The sequence below is a fragment of the Myotis daubentonii genome, chromosome X (assembly GCF_963259705.1).
Source record: "Myotis daubentonii chromosome X, mMyoDau2.1, whole genome shotgun sequence".
In the NCBI taxonomy this organism is placed as follows: domain Eukaryota; kingdom Metazoa; phylum Chordata; class Mammalia; order Chiroptera; family Vespertilionidae; genus Myotis; species Myotis daubentonii.
In genome coordinates, this window is record NC_081861.1 from 56,367,543 (window position 1) to 56,386,321 (window position 18,779).

General features: G+C 35.7%; 1 protein-coding gene across 1 annotated transcript in view; it reads right to left on the reverse strand.

Moving 5' to 3' along the window:
- Positions 1-6,072: 6,072 nt before the first annotated feature.
- The window catches only part of FAM199X (family with sequence similarity 199, X-linked), a 57,593-nt gene continuing 44,886 nt past the window's right edge, over positions 6,073-18,779 (reverse strand). The window contains exons 3-6 of the mRNA XM_059679624.1: positions 16,423-16,572; positions 16,016-16,177; positions 14,267-14,527; positions 6,073-12,196 (exon numbers count right to left, since the gene is read on the reverse strand). Coding sequence (XP_059535607.1) covers positions 12,026-12,196; positions 14,267-14,527; positions 16,016-16,177; positions 16,423-16,572 — 744 coding nt within the window. The 3' untranslated portion in view covers positions 6,073-12,025. The remainder of the gene's footprint in view (positions 12,197-14,266; positions 14,528-16,015; positions 16,178-16,422; positions 16,573-18,779) is intronic.

Here is an 18,779-nt window from a genome sequence, read left to right on the forward strand (position 1 = left end):
GGGAGGTTAGCAGGGGGAGTGAGAGTGAGCTCAGCAGACACCCCGCATTCTCACTGCACCTCTGTCCCCGTCGCCCCCATCCCCAAGTAGCTAGGGAGAGGTCGCAGCACATTGCCGATGGCCGCCATGTTATGCACTGCCCCCTGGTGGTCAGCACACATCATAGCGAGCGGTTGAACTCTAGGTTGAACAACTGCTTGAGGGTACAATTTGCATATTAGGTTTTTATTATATAGAATAATACTGGGTATTTACAGCAACACATTGCCAAATATCCTACCCTTGGCAATGCATTAAATAAACAGGAGACCTTAGGAGAGGAATGGAAAATAGTAAGACAAGCAAGCCTGGTAATTTAAAAAATAAGTTCACCAGTGGAGTCTTTTTCAGTGGGAGGAGCGACTCTAAAACTCTCCTCACTGGTAGCTTTACTCATTAGTCTAAAATTAAAGTCCAATCAACCATGGAAAAGAAGAGCCATTTAACAGAGTGAGCAAACTGACATCAGCTACTGTATAGCAAGACACATACTACATAATTAAGTACACTTTCCATGAGCAGCTGATCCGGTATGTCTAACATCTTATCACTTGGCTAAGAAGAGCTGGCTGTCACCTACAAGCAAAGGATAAATCAAATAAATTGTGATGTTATCTCCCTAAATACTAGTAGTTAGATGGTAAATGGGCATGGTACCTAGAATTTAGTAACAGTTAGGAGTAATTTACTGAGATAATTTCTTTTGGTCTGAAAATCACCTGTCTCCTGTAGCACAGACAAATAAAGCTGAGTCTAACAGAAAATGGACATGACAATCTCACTTTTACATAGAGTTAACAAAATGGAAATACAATAGATACATATTATAAGATGTATAGCAAACAGTTCCCCCCAAAACTTGTTTTTATACTGTCCCAAATCAGTTTTTTTTCCAGATTCTATTAGTAGCAAAAAACAGTTTTTAAAAATCAAAAACAACAATAAAACAAATATTAAAATATTTAACTTTTGAGATAATTTCAACAAATAAATTAGGACCAAAGCTAGGCCATTATCTCTGGTTGAGACTATCCAGTGCAAACTTTTGGGTTCCTCTATGAGTTGCTGAAACACAGAGTTTAAGCATTCAAAAATCAGTGTAATCACCATATTAACATCTAAAAAAGAAAAAACATTTCATCATTTCAATGAATACAGAAAAGGCATTTGACAAAAATCCAACCTCCATTCCTAATTTACAAAAAAACAACAACAAAAAACCCAAAACCTCTTAGCAATAGACATAAATTTCCTTAATCTGTCAAAGGAAAACTATGAAAAATATACAGGTAATATTGTAATGGTAATACAGTGAATGTCTTCCACTTTAGAATGGGAACAAGGCAAGGAGGAAGTTGAGAGACTTGAAACTACATCTCAATTTTCTCTGTGAATGAGGTAATGTTCTCTACTTATGTATGCCCAGTTTTCTCAGTCTATCACTCTCATATTATTCATAAATTTTGCAATACTCCACTAAGCATCACTGTGCCAAGCACTATACATAAGGATTTCTGCTCTAGTGAGGCAATAGTTTTCAAACTTTTGTATGCATCCAAATTATCTGAGAGCCTGTTCAAATGCATATTTTCTAGGCCCTACCTCCAAAAAATTCTAACTCAGTAGGTCTGCAGTGAGGCGGGGGAGTTGGGGAATCCATTTTAAAAAATACACTTTCCCTCAGTCCCTGATACTGATGCAGGTGGTTTCTGGACTCCATTAAATTTCTGGATAAATACTGTAGAAACGGTTATAAGACATTATGAATATGGCAGCCTAATTTTGCTCTAAGGTCATTGAATAATGACCCTGTTTCCTAGTGCTCCAGCTACAGGCTCATCTGTTTATAGCATCCTAGTCCACAAAGACACACTCTTCTTCAAACTTTCTCTGCACCTGCCTCCCATGACACCATTCTATTCCAGGCTTCCTCCCTTTTCTCATGCTGCCCACTTGACAGTTTGGATAAGGACTGGCTCTGTATTGAGACATGTTGAATTCCCAAATGAAGAGGTATTTTGTGGACCACTCCCTGCTGAAATCTTATTTGCTTGTGCTTCTCCACCTTCCTGGCCTATACCTTCTCTGAAAGAGCAGTGCCTGCTATTGGGATCATCTTTCTTTTTTAGCAGGGTTATCTACATGGTTTTCTGTATATGATATATGTAACAACGACCATTTAAGTCCAGGACAATTGTATGCAGTGAAAAGATACACTAGTAAACTGGACTAAATTACAACTATTTTCTATCCACATTGATTTGCTTTGTACATGTCAAGTGAAGTTGAAAGAGCAGCATGATGTCTGATAGGCCCTGAAAAGTGGCACTTGCTGTAATTAAAATTGAGCACTATTATCATTTACAGATTTATTCTGTTGAGAATCAATAAGGGTTAAAAGGTTTAAGCTGATGCTAATCACTTTTGGTTCAATAATTCCATGTAGTCAAGTTATATTTTTCCCTTTGTATCTTACTCATTGTATCTTCTTGGGCAGCAAAACACAGGGTGAGGAAAAAGTAGGTTTACAGTTGTGAGTACATGAAACAGTTTATTCTTGTATTAATCATTCTGAAAACCATGTCATTTCATGACACCTCTGCTTGAAACCTGTCAATGGATCCCTATAACAACCAAGTGTCCCAACTTCCTGGCCTGGTATTCAAGGCCTGCTAGGAATTGGTCCTCACTTATTTATTCAGCCTTGTCTTCTATTCTCCTTGCATACCATATGTTCCAAATTAGATTACTAGCCTTTTCCCAAATGAACCCATATTTTCACTTATCCTCCCCTTCACTATTAATATTTCTCAGGACCAGTTTAAAAGTTTCGCTGCCACATAACACACTAGAAAGTCTTCTCCTTTCTCTTTCGTAGCAATTAATTATAATACAATTTTAGAAATATTTGATTTGTATATTGTTTCTACTCGAATTTTAAGCTTCTTTATAGTGTAAACTATCTGCTTAATCTGTGATTTAAGCAAAAGTTGTGGTTTAGCATGCAGCCACTGGAGCAGATCTGTGCAGTGAAAATACAATGTGATCCACATAAGTGATTTTAAATTCTCTGGTAGCCATGTTAAAAAAGTAAAAAGACACAGATAAATCGTAATCATATATTTTAACTCATATCAAAACATTAGCTTTTCTGCATGAATAATATACTATTGAGATGTTTTTATTCTTTCATGCTGTTTTTGAAACCAGGTGTTCTTAAATTTACAGAACATCTCAATTTGTACTGACTACATTTCAAGTGCTCACTAGCCCCATGTGGATAGTGGCTACCACATTGTCCATGGAGGTTCAGGAATCTTACTGCAGGGGCTCAAATCCCCGTTCTGTGGCTGTTAGCTATGTGTTCTGAACTATTTGCTAAACCTCTCTGTGCCTCTATGCATGTATCGGTAAAATGGGAACAATATAGTACTTACCTCATAGGGTTGCAGTGAAGATAGATGAGAAAATATGAGTAATGAGCTTTACATGCAGCTTAGCACACAAGGAACAGTGTCATTATTAGGATCATCTTTGTAGTTACTGCAGGGTCCAGAGAGCATACATGGTTGCCAAGTAATGCATGTTTATTGAATTGATCTAAATTCTGCTTATAGTTCCTCAAATAGCGGAAGGATTCAAAGGTATTGCTTAAGAAAAATTAACATGGAAGTATAAATTGTATTAAAGTGAAAAATCACAATGAAATATACTTGTATTTTTAATGTATTTAATTTTCAGCCTCTCAGATTCTCCCTTCTCCCTGGCCCCAGGAAAAGGACTTCCTGTTATTCAGATCACTGGCTCTCAACCCTTCTGGCTGCATATTGGATCAATATGCGGAGTTTTAAACTCTACAGCCTGGGTTCACTCCCCAACAATTCTGATTTTTTTGGTCCTGGGTGGGGCTTGTCCATTGTAAGTTTTAGAAGTGTCTAGGTGACATGTAGCTAAGGTGATCCAGATCACCTTACTTTGAGCCATATTTCTGAGTGCTCCATAGACCACTTACATCAGAAATACTTGAGGCACTTGTTTAAAGGGCAGATTCCTAGACTCCACTGCAAGTGTCAGTCAACAATATCTGGGACTGTGAACTACCAGCTTATCTTTAAAACAAGCTTCTCAGATGACTTTGCCTTTCTGGAATTCTTGCCACCTTCCCTCCACACTGCTCCCCAGCCACTGTGTCATGGAACACTTCCAACTGCACATGTTCAGAGGGTGGCCTATTGTCCATAGCTTCTGGATAGAAAAGGCCCTTTTCCTATTCAGTGAGGTGTCCCCATGTCCTCCCAAATGTGGTTTCTATGTGGTTAAAATTTGAATTCACTGCTGTGACCTCTCAGAGGCCTGGTTCTTCCTATCTCCAATCTCAGCAACAGGAGGGCTGTCATCTGTTAGACAAGGAGAGCATGAAATCAGGGAAGGTGTCACAAAGGAGGCTGCACTTGAAATGTGCCTTGAGAGATAGGACAGGATTTCCTCCAGGCAGAGATGGCAGAAAAAGGCAACAGTATGAGCAAAAATGTAACTTACTATGAGAGGTTAAAAGTGTGGGCTTTGGAATGAGAGGGCACTCCAGTCCTGCCCCTTTTCTGCTCCATCCATGACTCCACCCCTCTTGCCCAGCACCCCTCTAGTCTTTTCTGCTGTATAATACTATTGTAAACAGTTATACCTGCTCAGGTAGGTGGAAAGGCTTTTCATATATTACTTTATATTATTTTTTTCTTTCTTGGCATTAAAAATAGCTCTCTTTTAATGAAACACATCTTGGTTCTCTCTTTTGTGAAATGCTGAAAACCAATGCCAAAGAATATAAGCTGTGTGATGGCAAAGACTATGCCTGTTTATTTACTGTGTATCCCCTCGTACTTAACACAGTGTTCCTCGCATAGAGTAGGCATCCAGCAGATAATGCTGAATGAAGAAGCAGCATCTGAGTTTTCTTTTGCTTGATGAGAAGGATATAACAGGAAGTCATTTCATGGTATATTTAGTAAATAATGTATTACTTATCTATTGCTGCATGATAATTTATGCCAAACTTTAGCAACTTAAAACAATACACATTGATTATTTCAGTTTCTGTGGTTCAGGAATCTGTACGTGACTTAGATGGGTGCTTAAGCTCAAGATCTCTCACCAGGTTGCAGTCATCTACAGGCTCCACTGGGAAGGATCCACTTTCTAGCTCACTAAGAATTGCAGGCAGGATTCAATTCCTCATGGGCTGTCATACCATGGACTGTTGTCTCTCAGTTCCTTGCCAAGTGGGCATCTCCACAGAGAATGTCACAGCATGGCAGCTTATTTCGTCAGAGTAACTGAGAAGACGAGAGTACAAGTACAAGCAAGATAGCTGTCATAGTTTTCTGTAATTTAATGACAGAAGTGACATCCCATCACTTTTGCTGTATTCTAACAGTTAGAAGTAAATCACTAGGTCCAGTCCACGCCCAAAGGAAGGGGACTGAACAAAGGCTTGAATCACCATGATCCTTGAGGGTCACATAAGGTGAATACTATAAATATAGTATTGAGTTGGTTTGAGTGTGGGGTAAAGAAAAAATTCATAGAAGATGAAACTGGAAAGTAGATTGGGGCCCATCAGAGCATGGAGGCTCTTGTGTTGTAGATTGTCTGAACTTTGTTCTGACCCTCACTACTCAAAATGTTGTTCATGGATCAGCAGCATTCATATCACTTGAATAGCTGCTAAAACTACAGAATATTAGACTGTGACCCCTGACCTACTGAATTAAAATCTGCATTATAACAAAGTCACTATATAAACCATCTTTGATGATGGAGGTATGATGATATGTCTCTATAGTAGTAGCCTCTTGCTGTATGTGGCTATTTGGTACTTGAAGTGCTGTTAACGGGACCAAAGAACTAAACTTTAAATTTTAATTTATTTAAATAGCCACATGTAGCTAGTAATTACCATAATGGACAACACAGCTCTAAAATACCTAAAAAAAAAAACCCCACACACACACCAAAAAAAACACACCCACACAAAAGTTTCAAGTAATATCTAACATTTATTAAACACTGAAGATTATGGAAAAGCATGAATAAGACAGGCTTTATTACACAAGCTTAATTAACTCACCTTGGACTAATAAATGAAAGAATTTAATATCACAAAAGGAGTTTTGAGACTGAGGTTGATTTCAACCTCTAAAATTAAAAAGAAAAAAAAGCAGCTAAGACGTTTCTGAAGGAGCGAGCAACCACCTCCCTCTAGTGGCAAGAGAGAAAGTTGCTGCTGAAAAGCCGAATTGCTTCTGTATCTATATATAAAACTGCTCACAGCCATTTCTTTTATATAATTATAACTTTAAAAGATTCTAGATCAATATATAAGGAAAATAGATCTGATTTTTTTGAAAATAAAAGTTAGACCTAATTTTCACTTACTATGAATGCTAATCTCTATAGAAATTTGATCTTTCCAGAAGAAAATAATTTGCCAATGAAATTTGAGAAATTGAGGCTTTTACAAAACAAAAGTTTATGAAGCCTTAACCAAACTGTGAGCAAAATAAATTGAGAGCAGTTCTTCTCTCTTGATAAGTGTACTGGGATGGAATATGACAAGGAGTGGATTCAGCAGCACTGGAATTTGTAAAAACTCATGGTACATAGAAAATTAACATATTACAAGAGTTCTTAATAACCAAAACAACGCTTTTCATTCTGATATTGTTTCAAAAGACAGTTCTGTCACATTGCCAGTTTTCATTACAACCATACATACTCATTTAGATTTAAATACTGAACTACTAATTTCAAGTACAAGAAGAAACTCAAAATTGAAATGACTTGTGTTACACCTATTGTTTTTCCCTCACAGCTTCAGGAAAAATCTTATGCCCACTGTAATAAGTACAGAACGTACAGAAGACAGTTATATACAAAAGTGCATTAATATAATAATACATTTAGCAGAAACACAGGAAAAAAATCCTGGTTAACAATCTGATATATTACACCATTTAAGACTACTTGAAGAGTCTCCAAATGAGTCAAATTCCTACTTGCTTTGGTTATGATATTGACGCTATAGAACTAACCTTTGAAACCAAAAAAAGGAAAATTTTAACTATCTGTGAAATGCTTCACATATACTTGTGTTTATCCTTAATAGCTTTTGACAACAGTCTTATAAAACTCCCAACACAAAGATTCAGAATGGATAATACCTATATCTAAATTAGAGTACTTAAAAAGGAAATTAAATTGATCCACTACAGAAGCAGACCTGGTCTGCTCTATTCCTAAAAGCCTGAGCTAGATAACGTACCCCAAAACTTCAACTTAAATCCAACTGGTCAACTACCATTAAAGATCAAGCAGCTCCACAAAACAAGCCATGGTTTCAGGCCACTGTTCCTTAGAACAATTCAGAATATGTAAATATTAACTTGTCATTTATACAGATTAAGTCTACAACTATCTTTATATAGTCAAAATGCCTAAGTATAATTAGAGCAATTCTCCTCTTTTCCACTCGCATCCCTTACCACAACGAAAGAACACATATTTCCATAGATTCCACTGACCAAAGATGCAACATCGAAACTTGACAATAAAGAAAAAGTACTACATATTAAAGTCTGAGAAGACCTAATCAGTTTTTCTGAGTTCAATATGAATGTCAATTAAAAATTAATTTACCATAACGTGAACTAGGTTAAAACATTAATAACCTTAATTTAAAATATAATTGTGAGGGGGCTGAGAATAATGTTATTAGAAAAAAATGAAAATAAACTGTCAGTGAATGAACTCAGATCTTCAGCTATACCATGCAACTTCCTTACTCTTAATATCCAGCTAATTAGAGGAATTTGAGTTCCTTCTACACCTTTTGGAATAAGTAAATTATTTTCCAAAGAAATAAGAATTAAGCGTTCTAAGGAGGTATGCTCCAGATACTATGCTGACAGAGATGCCTAGGTCTAAATACCTCTCAGATGCTTCTTACCCATTTAACATAGTTTCATTATAAAGACAAAATTTATCTTACTTTGTCAGACTTAAAACAAATCCAAAGTTACCACAGTCCATGTATATACAAATACTTATTTTCTAACTAATAGTCTTTTTAAGGATTAAATTTACCTCTAAGTTTAGACATGTTGAATGTCAGTGTGCTTACCATTAATACTATTATTTAAATGCAACTTGGAATTTTCCTAATAACCCTCTAAAACTATAAACTAACTTTAAATAACTCCCTTCCAATTCCAAACAAACATTTTTCTTGGAGATAGGAGTGCTAAAAGGTGATTTGTTAAAGGAGAGAGGAGTGTTCCGGCTATTACACAAATAAATGCAAAGAATCCCTAAAGTTAACAAAAGAATAAACTTGCTATATAATCTCTGTTCTGGAAGTACTTTTGCATTAAAAATTATCTTTCCAGATATTAAAGAATTATCTGGTTTTAAAAAGTATTTTGGCTTATGACATTCTTCAGGGGGTGGGAGTGGGGGCAATAAAAGAATACATTAAGCTATGTTTTAGATAACTTTCAATATTCTTCAATGACCTAGATGGGCCAAAACAAAGTTAGGCAAATGAAATTTAAAATCTGAAGGTGTTTTTTTTTATACATGTTATTATCAATTTATTGGTTCAATTTAATGGCTTTGCTTACTGATATCCAACAGCATGGGCATTTTATAAAATTAATTATAACATTCAGATTATTTCTTAGTTTGGAAAAGCTTGATATTGACAAAAAAGTAGAGTTCACCTTTAAGGCACATGAGGCTATATAGAGTGAGCCATGAACAAAAATCTCTGCTAGAGAATCTAGAAACAAGACTTCTATATTTGTTAGTTACTAGTAACTAACATTTTTAGCCTAAATATTAACACATTTGATAAATTTCACAGTTTTTAAAGCTCATCAGAATCTGGATACCTTTATACTATAGGTTCTTTGAATTTTTTCTTTATGAGGGGATTTAGCACATTTAAAAACTATAAAATGAGATGTCCACCGAATCCATAAATTATAAGTCAGTTTCTGTGATTAATTCATCAGCAATATTAACTTAATAATAAAGACTGAGGAAATGGACAAAACCACCACAGCTTAACAAAAAATGAGACAAGTCTTATGAAAGCAAAAAGGTGTTACTTTAAGTTCTTATTGGGACAGAATGAACTAGCCCTTTACACTCCACTATGTCTTAAACTATACCACCTTACTTTAATTCCATTGAAATACTGTAGAAAAAGACATGCCATTTTGTTTAACTCAAGATTCATACTTTAAAAAGCTGTAGTGGGGACTGACAGACTTCTCTTTTTTCCATTTTATCGAGATATAATGACATACATACAAGATCTCTAATAAAATGTTTCCAGATAAATCTGAGGGGACTTTATCATGTTCTCCATTAACAAAGCTTAGTTAGGGCTTAAAAGAAAAAAAACAAACAAAAAAAAACAAAACAGAGCTGGGTTTCTTTTGAATTGAACTCAGAGATATACCAGATTGAATAAATTATTACTTATTCCAAGAAAGAAGTAATTCAAACTTACATTATCTACATAAGGCATTAAAACAGAACAAGAAAATAGCATGTTAACAAAGACTTTTTGTCTTTTTCTCCCGAGTTTTTTTGAAGGGGGATGGAGAACACTGTAATCTCCCTCTTTAATCATAAGCAAACCCAAGTTGTGTTACTTTTTTTCGTTTTAATCAGAGGAAGTATTTCAATCTCCTTCAAACCAACTTTATGAGTTATCTTTAATTTATAGTACTGTAAAGACAGTCCATCCAGATCTACACAAAATTTCATGGCACACTTTACCATAAACTCTCAAACCTTTATATACTTTTAAAATTGGCTTTGTGGTGCTTTGGTAAACTTGTTTAATAGTGACCTACGTTAAATCTGAGGTAATAAGACTATGTGATTGTTGGGAGAGTAGAGGAATTGGTCTTATTACATAACAACCCTGTTTAGGATTTTCTTTTACTGGTCACTGTCAAGTAAACTGTTTCCAAGTATTTAACAGATCAAGTCTGCTCTGCAGTCTCCAAAACGGGCCTGTTTTCCTTGAAGAGTGAAGAGAACAATCATTCTCTGAAATGTGTTTTTGCTAAGAGCAAATAGAGAATTCAGCTGTATTTATTCTTCTCCCCATTTACTCTCCCTATACTTGAAAAGGAAAACACAAGGAGGTTGACCCTTCCACCTTCCTCAGAGTATTCTTGGGTCTATCCCCAAACTCTCGTTGGGCCCTCTCGGCTGGTTAGGAGCACCAAAGAGGAGGTAAGAGGAAAGTCAGAAAGACTATTCCAACTGATAAACATATACTAGTACACATATACACTTCTTAAATTTTAGTAACATTTTAAAGTATGAATTTAATGGTCTTCAAAATGTTACAGGCCTCAGCAAAGCTGCAATATATCAATTTTTATCCTCAGTTTCAATTCTTTAACCTTCAAGGAACCAAAATGAAATCAAATTTTCAAAACACATGACTGTAAGCAAAGGTTATGCCTTTATATTTAGATTAAGAACTTTAAATTAAGAATTTAAGCCATTAATCTTTATCTTAACAAGTTACTTGGTATAATAAGTTAAAAAAAGTAGAAATTCCCATCAACCTCTGACTCTAGCTTTAAAGATATGGACTGCAACTCCTATAGTATCACAATTACCTTTCAAAAGTTATGTACAATAAAATAAAAATTATGAAGGTCAGAAAGCAGCTTGATTGTCAGTAGTATTAGTTTCCAACTTCTTTAATCCATATGAATGATTAAAGATGTGTGGTAGAAGTAAAGGAGTCACACTACTGCGAATGTTCATAACAAACTCTCCATAAAAGCATTAAAGAAACTATAATTTCACATTTAAAATTAGTTCTATTTTAACCGCCAACAAGCTAAGGTTTTTCCTATTATCTCACTGCTCTATGTATTTTAAAGATTTATAGGGAAGGTTAACAGAACTGTAAGGGTTTCCTTTAGTTAATTTTGAACATTAACCTGTTCACATGCCAGAAGCTTTTATACCAACTATTTAAAAATTAGAGCTGTGCTGGAAAAAAAATGACCCACAAAAAGAACTTAAGAGATATTTTCTGCCTTTCAGACAGTTTCACAGCCTAAAACTTTAGAAAGCAGTGAAAGAGTAGAATGGGTTATTTTGTTCATTGCTTTCTCATTTGAATATTAATGAACATAGCATCAAGTCTAAAATTCAGTTGTTAGTAACACTATTTCCTCAGTAGTCATCACTTACAAAAAGGATACTAAATGTACATAAAGTGAAAAGAAAAAAACAAACCTAACAAGAAAGATAATAGGGCCTGGTTTTACACTTTTGAGTTAACAATGAATGAAAACAGATAGAAATAAACCTAATGAAGGCACTATTGTAGATAGTAATCCACATTCCATCCCCAAAACCTCAAAAAAAGACTTCCACAAGAAATTGAGAATTATGCTATGGCCCTTTAGAAAATATAAACTAAGAAATTATAACATTAAGGAAACTGAATTATGATCTCTACACATATACATATACAGACATAATAAACTACTTGTCAGCAGTACCTTGAAACCTTCTAAACTTCAAAATTACTAATATTTGAAAAAGCCTACTTAACCAACCTAAAGTTTAAATAGTCAAAACAACATTTACTAAATCAGTGGTTCTTAAAGCTAGCATGCAGGATAAAATAACCTGGTGCTTGTTACAATACAATGCTAGGCCTCTCCCCCAGGGTTTCTGATTCGCTAGGTTTGGGGTGGGGCCCCATAGTATGCATTTCTAACAACTTCTCAAGTGATGCTGAAGACGATGATCCAGGGACCGCCTGCTGAGAACCACTGGCCTAAATTATTAATGGTACATCAGCACAGCCCTAACCAAAAGCTTGATCAAGATGCATGTAAACAAATAATGCTTGGAAAGAACGTTGATAACTTCACCCTTTTTACATCAAAACATCTACATCTGCTTCATGGTCTTCCTCAGTCACTTTCAAGGACAGCACTTCTTCGTTAAGAAAGAGCCCACTGAGCCGCTCCTTCCGAGCCTGCCTCTGCTCTTTCAGCTGCCTCTTGCGTAAGGCCTTCTGCTGCAACTTCCGCTGCTTGGATCGCTTCTGTCAAAATAAAATTTTCTAAATCAGTAAAGTTTAGTTTTGGCATATCCACTTCAAAGTATTTTATGGATCAAATTTTTTATTCTCAGAATTTCTATAGATGTTCAAATTCCTTTGCAGTATGATCCTGGTTCCAGTAAGTGAGCCACTGGCTTAGACTTGAAAATACTTCCTCAAGAATCTATTTTTATGTATTTGACCAGTGAACCTTCTGATAAGGAGGGGATGAAATTTGATCATTTTAACTAGTTATGGATAACCAATCATTAAAAAGATTTAGAAATCAAATTAAGGTACACTGGTGTCAGTGCAGAGTGAACACATAGTGAACAATACCAAACACAAATGCAAAGGACATCTCTAATGCTTATGCTTTTAAGTTGTCTTTCATCCAAAAGCACTAGCAATTTTACCATGACTGGAAAAGAATCATGTATTTCCGTATTAGGCAAATACCAAAAGCCCATTAGAAACCCATTGGGTACTCTATTCCTTGTCACTGGTGAACTAATGCTAAAAAGGAATGACCACATATCCAGAGGAATCCCTTGGCAACCAACAAAGCTGACTATGTTTCTGTTCGGTAAAAGTCAGAGAAAAAATCACTGTGTATCTTCTAGTCACCATTGGGTTCCCAAAGAGTTAGAAAGATACCCTTATCATCCTTAAGTTGGCTCCAGACTGTCACCACTGCAAGAGCTGAACTCCACTGCTAAGCATCATAGAACCATACATCTGTATATATGTCTATCTATATCTATATCTATCTATATATCTATCTATATCTTTATCTATATCTATATCCATATCTATATCTATATATCTATATCTATATCTATGGCTAATATGCAAAGTGTCCCCCTCAGGAGTTCTATCTACTGAGAGACCAGAAGTTTGATTGCTTGCTATGACATGTGCTGATCACCAGGGGGTGGCACGGAACATGGCGGGCGACCAGTGGTGGTAGCAGGGCGCTGAAGGAGCAAGGGAAGGAGGAGGTGGAGAGGCAGGGAGGCAGGGAGGCGAGGAGGCAGGGGAACCACGCAGTGGTGGCACATGGGCGGTGAGGGAAGGAGGAGGTGGGGAGGCGGGGAACCTGATCGGCCCCAATCTCCAGCCAGGCATAGGGATGCTACCTGTGTACGAATTTTGTGCACCGGGCCTCTAGTATACTTATATTTCCTATTTTGTATATGCTCAATAATATTACACAGATTTTTTTCAACTGTGAAAACAGTAGAAATAAATTAGAGAAAACATTATATTTTTATGCTAAGATGAAACACTTAAGACTAAAACATTAAAAAAACATTTAACATACACAAAAGACAGAATATTCTTGAGAGCTAATAGACAGTAACATCAGTGATATAGGGAGACAGACTCAGTAGTGAGTTATAGTCAATATTGCAATCCTGAGATTCACTCATTGTTTCCATCAATTTATCTTACTTAAAAGAGACACAAAAATCGCCCTAATGGGTTTGGCTCAGTGGATAGAGCATTGGCCTGTGGACTCAAGGGTCCCGGGTTCGATTCTGGTCAAGGGCATGTACCTTGGTTGCGGGTACATCCCCAGTGGGGAGTGAGCAGGAGGCAGCTGATCGATGTTTCTCTCTCATCAATGTTTCTAACTTTCTATCCCTCTCCCTTTCTCTCTGTAAAAAATCAATAAAATATATTTTAAAAAAAGAGACAAAAATCAGATAAATTTGAGTGTTATGGCTGTGGGTCACAACAGTATTTCAAAAGATTCAATCTAGAGGGCTTTGTTCAATTGAACCAGAACCAGCTGCTTGCCAACCCCACCTCCTCATGAAATCACTGTAGACTTGGGGAAAAATACAAATAGAATGCCTTGGTATGATTATTTGATAGAACCAAATACTGTACAAAAAACAGATCTGCATATGCATATGCATAATAAAAGAATGTAAAACAAAAAAAATTAAAACCACAACCCCCAGGCATCTAGATAGCAAGATACATTTAACTCTTCAAGAAATTTATATGAGGGAGTACTAATGTTAATATTGAAAGGTAAAGTTTTGTATTGATTAGATGTTTTACTTTAGAATCCCGAATCCGCTCTGCTGCACTTGCAGACAAGTTGCTGTCACTGTGTGCTCGACTCATGTTGGCACTGGAGTTTGAAGCAGAGTTTCCAACACTGGACCCGCTGCTGCTTGCTGAACTGACCATGCTGGCACTGCTGCTGCTGGCACTGGCACCGCTCACTCCACTGGTGCTTGCACAACTAAAGTTGCTTCTCTTCCAGGCCTCTCTTACAGGCCGTTGGCGAGGGCTATGCTCCTTGATATAGTTTCTGACCTTGGAACGCACAGATAAAAACTAGTTAGTGTTGTTACTTGACGTTCTACCCTCAAAATACTCGAGAATAGAATGGCGTACTTAAAAAACTGTCAAAAGTGTTACAGATATACATACAGTGGGGCCTTGGCTTACAAATGTCCCGACTAATGAGTTTTTTGAGATACTAGCTGTCTCTTGGCCGATTTTCTGCATTGAGTGGATAGAGTAATTTGAGAGCGACGAATCCTAACCACTAGACCACCAGGGAACAGATGATAGAGTAATTTGAGTTAACGAGCTCCGAGGGAACAGATGATAGAGTAATTTGAGTTAACGAGCTCCTTAACGAGCTCGGTCTCCCGAACGAATTAAACTCCTAAGTCAAGGCCCCACTGTAGGTAGAATATATGGAAAAAAAGAAACCTCTTGACAATGTTCAAAATTCTAGAATATATATTATGGAGTTAGATTTTCAAAGCACATAAAATAAAGGGTGTACCAAAAAAATGTATACACACTTTTAATGATTATAAACTCCATGTTTATTAACATACAGTTAATTTTCAAAATTTAAACGAATCTATATAAAAGTGTGTATACGTTTTTGGGACACCCTATATAATCAATAAATGGAAGGCTACTGGCATCCAGAATTTAGGATCATAACACTCAGGAGACAGAAACTAACAGTAAAATAAAATAGATATTTTTTTAAAGTATGCTATTATTGATTTATTTTTTAGAGGGAGGAAGGGATAGGGATCGAGAAATGGAAACATCGATGAAAGAGTAACATCATTGATAGGCTGCCTCCTGCATGACTCCTATTGGGGATAGAGCCCATAACTGGGGCATGTGGTCTGACCTGGAATCTACCTGGTGACTTCTTGGTTCCTGGGTCAATGCTCAACCACTGAGCAACACCAGCAGGGCAGATGAGATTTTTTAAAAGATTTCCACTAGAGATGATTTAAGTAAATTGCTAAGTATATCTAATATTAGGGTGTTTCATAAATCTTACCTAGGGGCACACAGTAGCTGCCTTCAAATGCAAGGTATCAATTTACCATACTAATGAAAATGGGGATTGAACATAGAACATTATAATGTTTGTTGAGAGAAATACTGAAATGAGAAAAATGTTTCATAAATAATGACAAATGTCAAAAAAAGTAGAACAGAAGTATTCATTTAGCTATGTGCCAGCGAAAAAGAGCAGTAAAGACTATACTTAGAAGATACCAGAAATGTGTATTTCAAAATAGCATAAGGGAAAATTAATTATGTTTTACCCTAGCCAAGCTCAATTACTCCATAAGACTACTCAAATCCTTCAGTTCAGATGTTCATGCAAGTATAACTCTCAATAATCATTATTTTCATTATGTATGAAAATAATAATGATTTTTAGCTAATTATCTATGTATTTACATATTATTCACATATACATGCTACAAAACAATGATATTTTCTATAGCTGAACAATCTATATTTTTTTTTACATACCTGCTTCAGTTTTTCATCTGTGAGACAGTTAAGTTCAATAATAAACTCACTGTCTGTAGGGGAGATTTGAGCAGAAGGATCAATTATTTTAATAATATCAAGTTGCTCCCGAAGACCCATCTCAGTACTGACTTTGCGACTCAGATACTCAATATATTCCACCTATGTGATAAAAAATTATAATAAACAAGATCAATGTCAAAACCTGATTGTCTAGTATGTCATTTATTATATTTTAAATATCAAAGCACTTAATGTTAATTTGTTCCCTAAAAAACAATTAGTTATAGCTAAAATTCAGATTCACTATGCAATCCATATTTACCCTGTGACTTTAAACAGGCAATAAATTGAGCTTCATATAGTCTCCACATACATGCTTTTAATTAAAATGCCAAGATCTCTACCTGTTCATCATTTGACATTGAACTCCAAGGAAGTTCGTCTAAATTCCTGTGCTTGTTTTTCTTTTTAGGAAGCAGGCAAGGTGAACTTGGAATACTGGGTATGACATCAGAAAGCACATCACTCCCACTGGCAATGTCACTTCCCGGTAACTTTATAAAAATAAGAAGAAGGGGGTAGAGAAAGCAAAATATTTTAAAAATACATTTTAAATACCACAACATATTTTATTTTTATTAAAAATTACTTTAATCAAAGTCATGACAAATACAGAATCAGAAGACATTAATTCTGATTCACTCCTATTTTAGACAGTGTAGCAACATCAATATACTCTTTGTATATAGTCACTTACTCAATGATATTTTCCAAAAGTTTAAAATCATAATCAAGACCTGTCAAAGTGCTAACTTAAGAGTCAATCATCATTAAGGTTTTTAATTCAGAATGCGAATGTAGGCTATGGTCCACATAGCATAATGAGAAAGGAGCACTGGTCTCCATATCTCAGGAGACCTGAGTGATCTGCCATTAAATGGCTCTTTGCCAGATACTGTGCTAGACACAGTGCCAATATAAAGACAAATAAATCATGGTCGGTCCTTGTCCTCAAGTCTGTATTAACAACCTCAAAACAATTAAAATATGCCCTTAATATAAAGCAGAACACTTTAAAAACCAGAAGTATTGCCCTAACCGTTTTGGCTCAGTGGATAGAGCATTGGCCTGCAGACTGAAGGGTCCCCAGGTTCAATTCCGGTCAAGGGCATGTACTTGGTTGCGGGCACATCCCCAGTAGGGGGTGTGCAGAAGGCAGCTGATCGATGTTTTTCTCTCATCGATGTTTCTAACTCTCTATGCCTCTCCCTTCCTCTCTGTAAAAAAATCAATAAAATATATTTTTAAAAAAGTAAAAACCAGAAGTATTATAAAAGAAAAATTAGGGGGAATAAAAAGGTCAGAGATAATGTGTAGGTAAAGGAGAAATGTAAGCAAGCCTAATACACAGAAAATCAAACCAGTTTAAAGTGAGATGAACAGCAAAAATAAGTGCTTTAATTTTGTATTGCCTATTAATAGTCAGTTAAAATGAATTTTAAAAGCTTTATTGATTTATAACTAATATACAAAGAAGTGTAACATATTTAATGTATACAATTTGATGAGTTTGGACATATGCATATAGCCTGAAACTATCACACAATCAAGGTAATAAACATATATCCATTACCTCCAAAACTAAGAAAGGATTTAATTTTAAATAAATGTGTTTAAGTCATTCATCAAACAGATAAAAAAATTTTCTACAAGGAGTATATAACTTTCAAAGATAATGCTCTTGTTTTTACAAGATACAAAACAGAACCTTCTTGTTATTGTCTGATTCTATAGACTTTGCAATTATATCTGAACTCTGGATGAATACCAACCAGGTTTTTGAAGTTACCAAAAGAAAAAAGCTACTCTTGCCATGAAATTACTGTAATCACATGCATTTGGTTTCCTATAATACCCAAAGCACTATAATAGGTACAGGGGATTCAAAGGAATGTAAGCTATGATCCTCACACAAGAACTTCATGCTTGTGAACATAATACAATAACATAAACACACAATTATACATACAATTATAAAACATAGCAAATTATGAATGTTAGGTTTGAGATGACAGGTCACCAATGGAAAGATCTAGCAGTGAGTTGAAGTTGCAGGATTAAAGAGCGCTACAAGGGGGTTAAGCACTGGGGAGTCAATCACATAGAAGAGGGGAATGAAGCCAAAAAATAGAGTTGATCACTATGCACAGTGACCTCAATTTTTATAAGGAAACTGTCTATTAGCTACTACTCTTAAAAACCACATTTTCACTTTGACAGTCATTGATAATCCAAGTGCATGAGTAACTTCCAACAATTAGTATGATGTCCTTTAAAATCTCATTAACACTGCTTGTATTGCTCAGTCTTAGCCCTAAAAATATCTATTCACTATCATGAACGGATGATTACTGAATATACACACAAAGGCCATCTCTTTTTCAGCCTTTAATGTAAAAAAAGAAAATGTTTTACTATTATCCCTTTGAAAGATTTCATGAAAGATCTCCCCAGGGTTCCTAAACAAAAATGAGATGCTCTTCAGATGAAGGGCTTCCCTACTTCAAGCTCCTTTGATAAATTAAGTAGAGCAAGGAACTCTCAAACGGTAACAAAAATGTCCATCTAAATATTTAACAAATACTGGTACATGCTAGGTGCCAGATTATGTTGAGCACTTAAATTTGTGTCATTAACTCTGTTTATGTGTTTGTTGGGGTTCTTTGGCCATTTTTTTTAAGGAGAAGTAAAAAGATCCCAA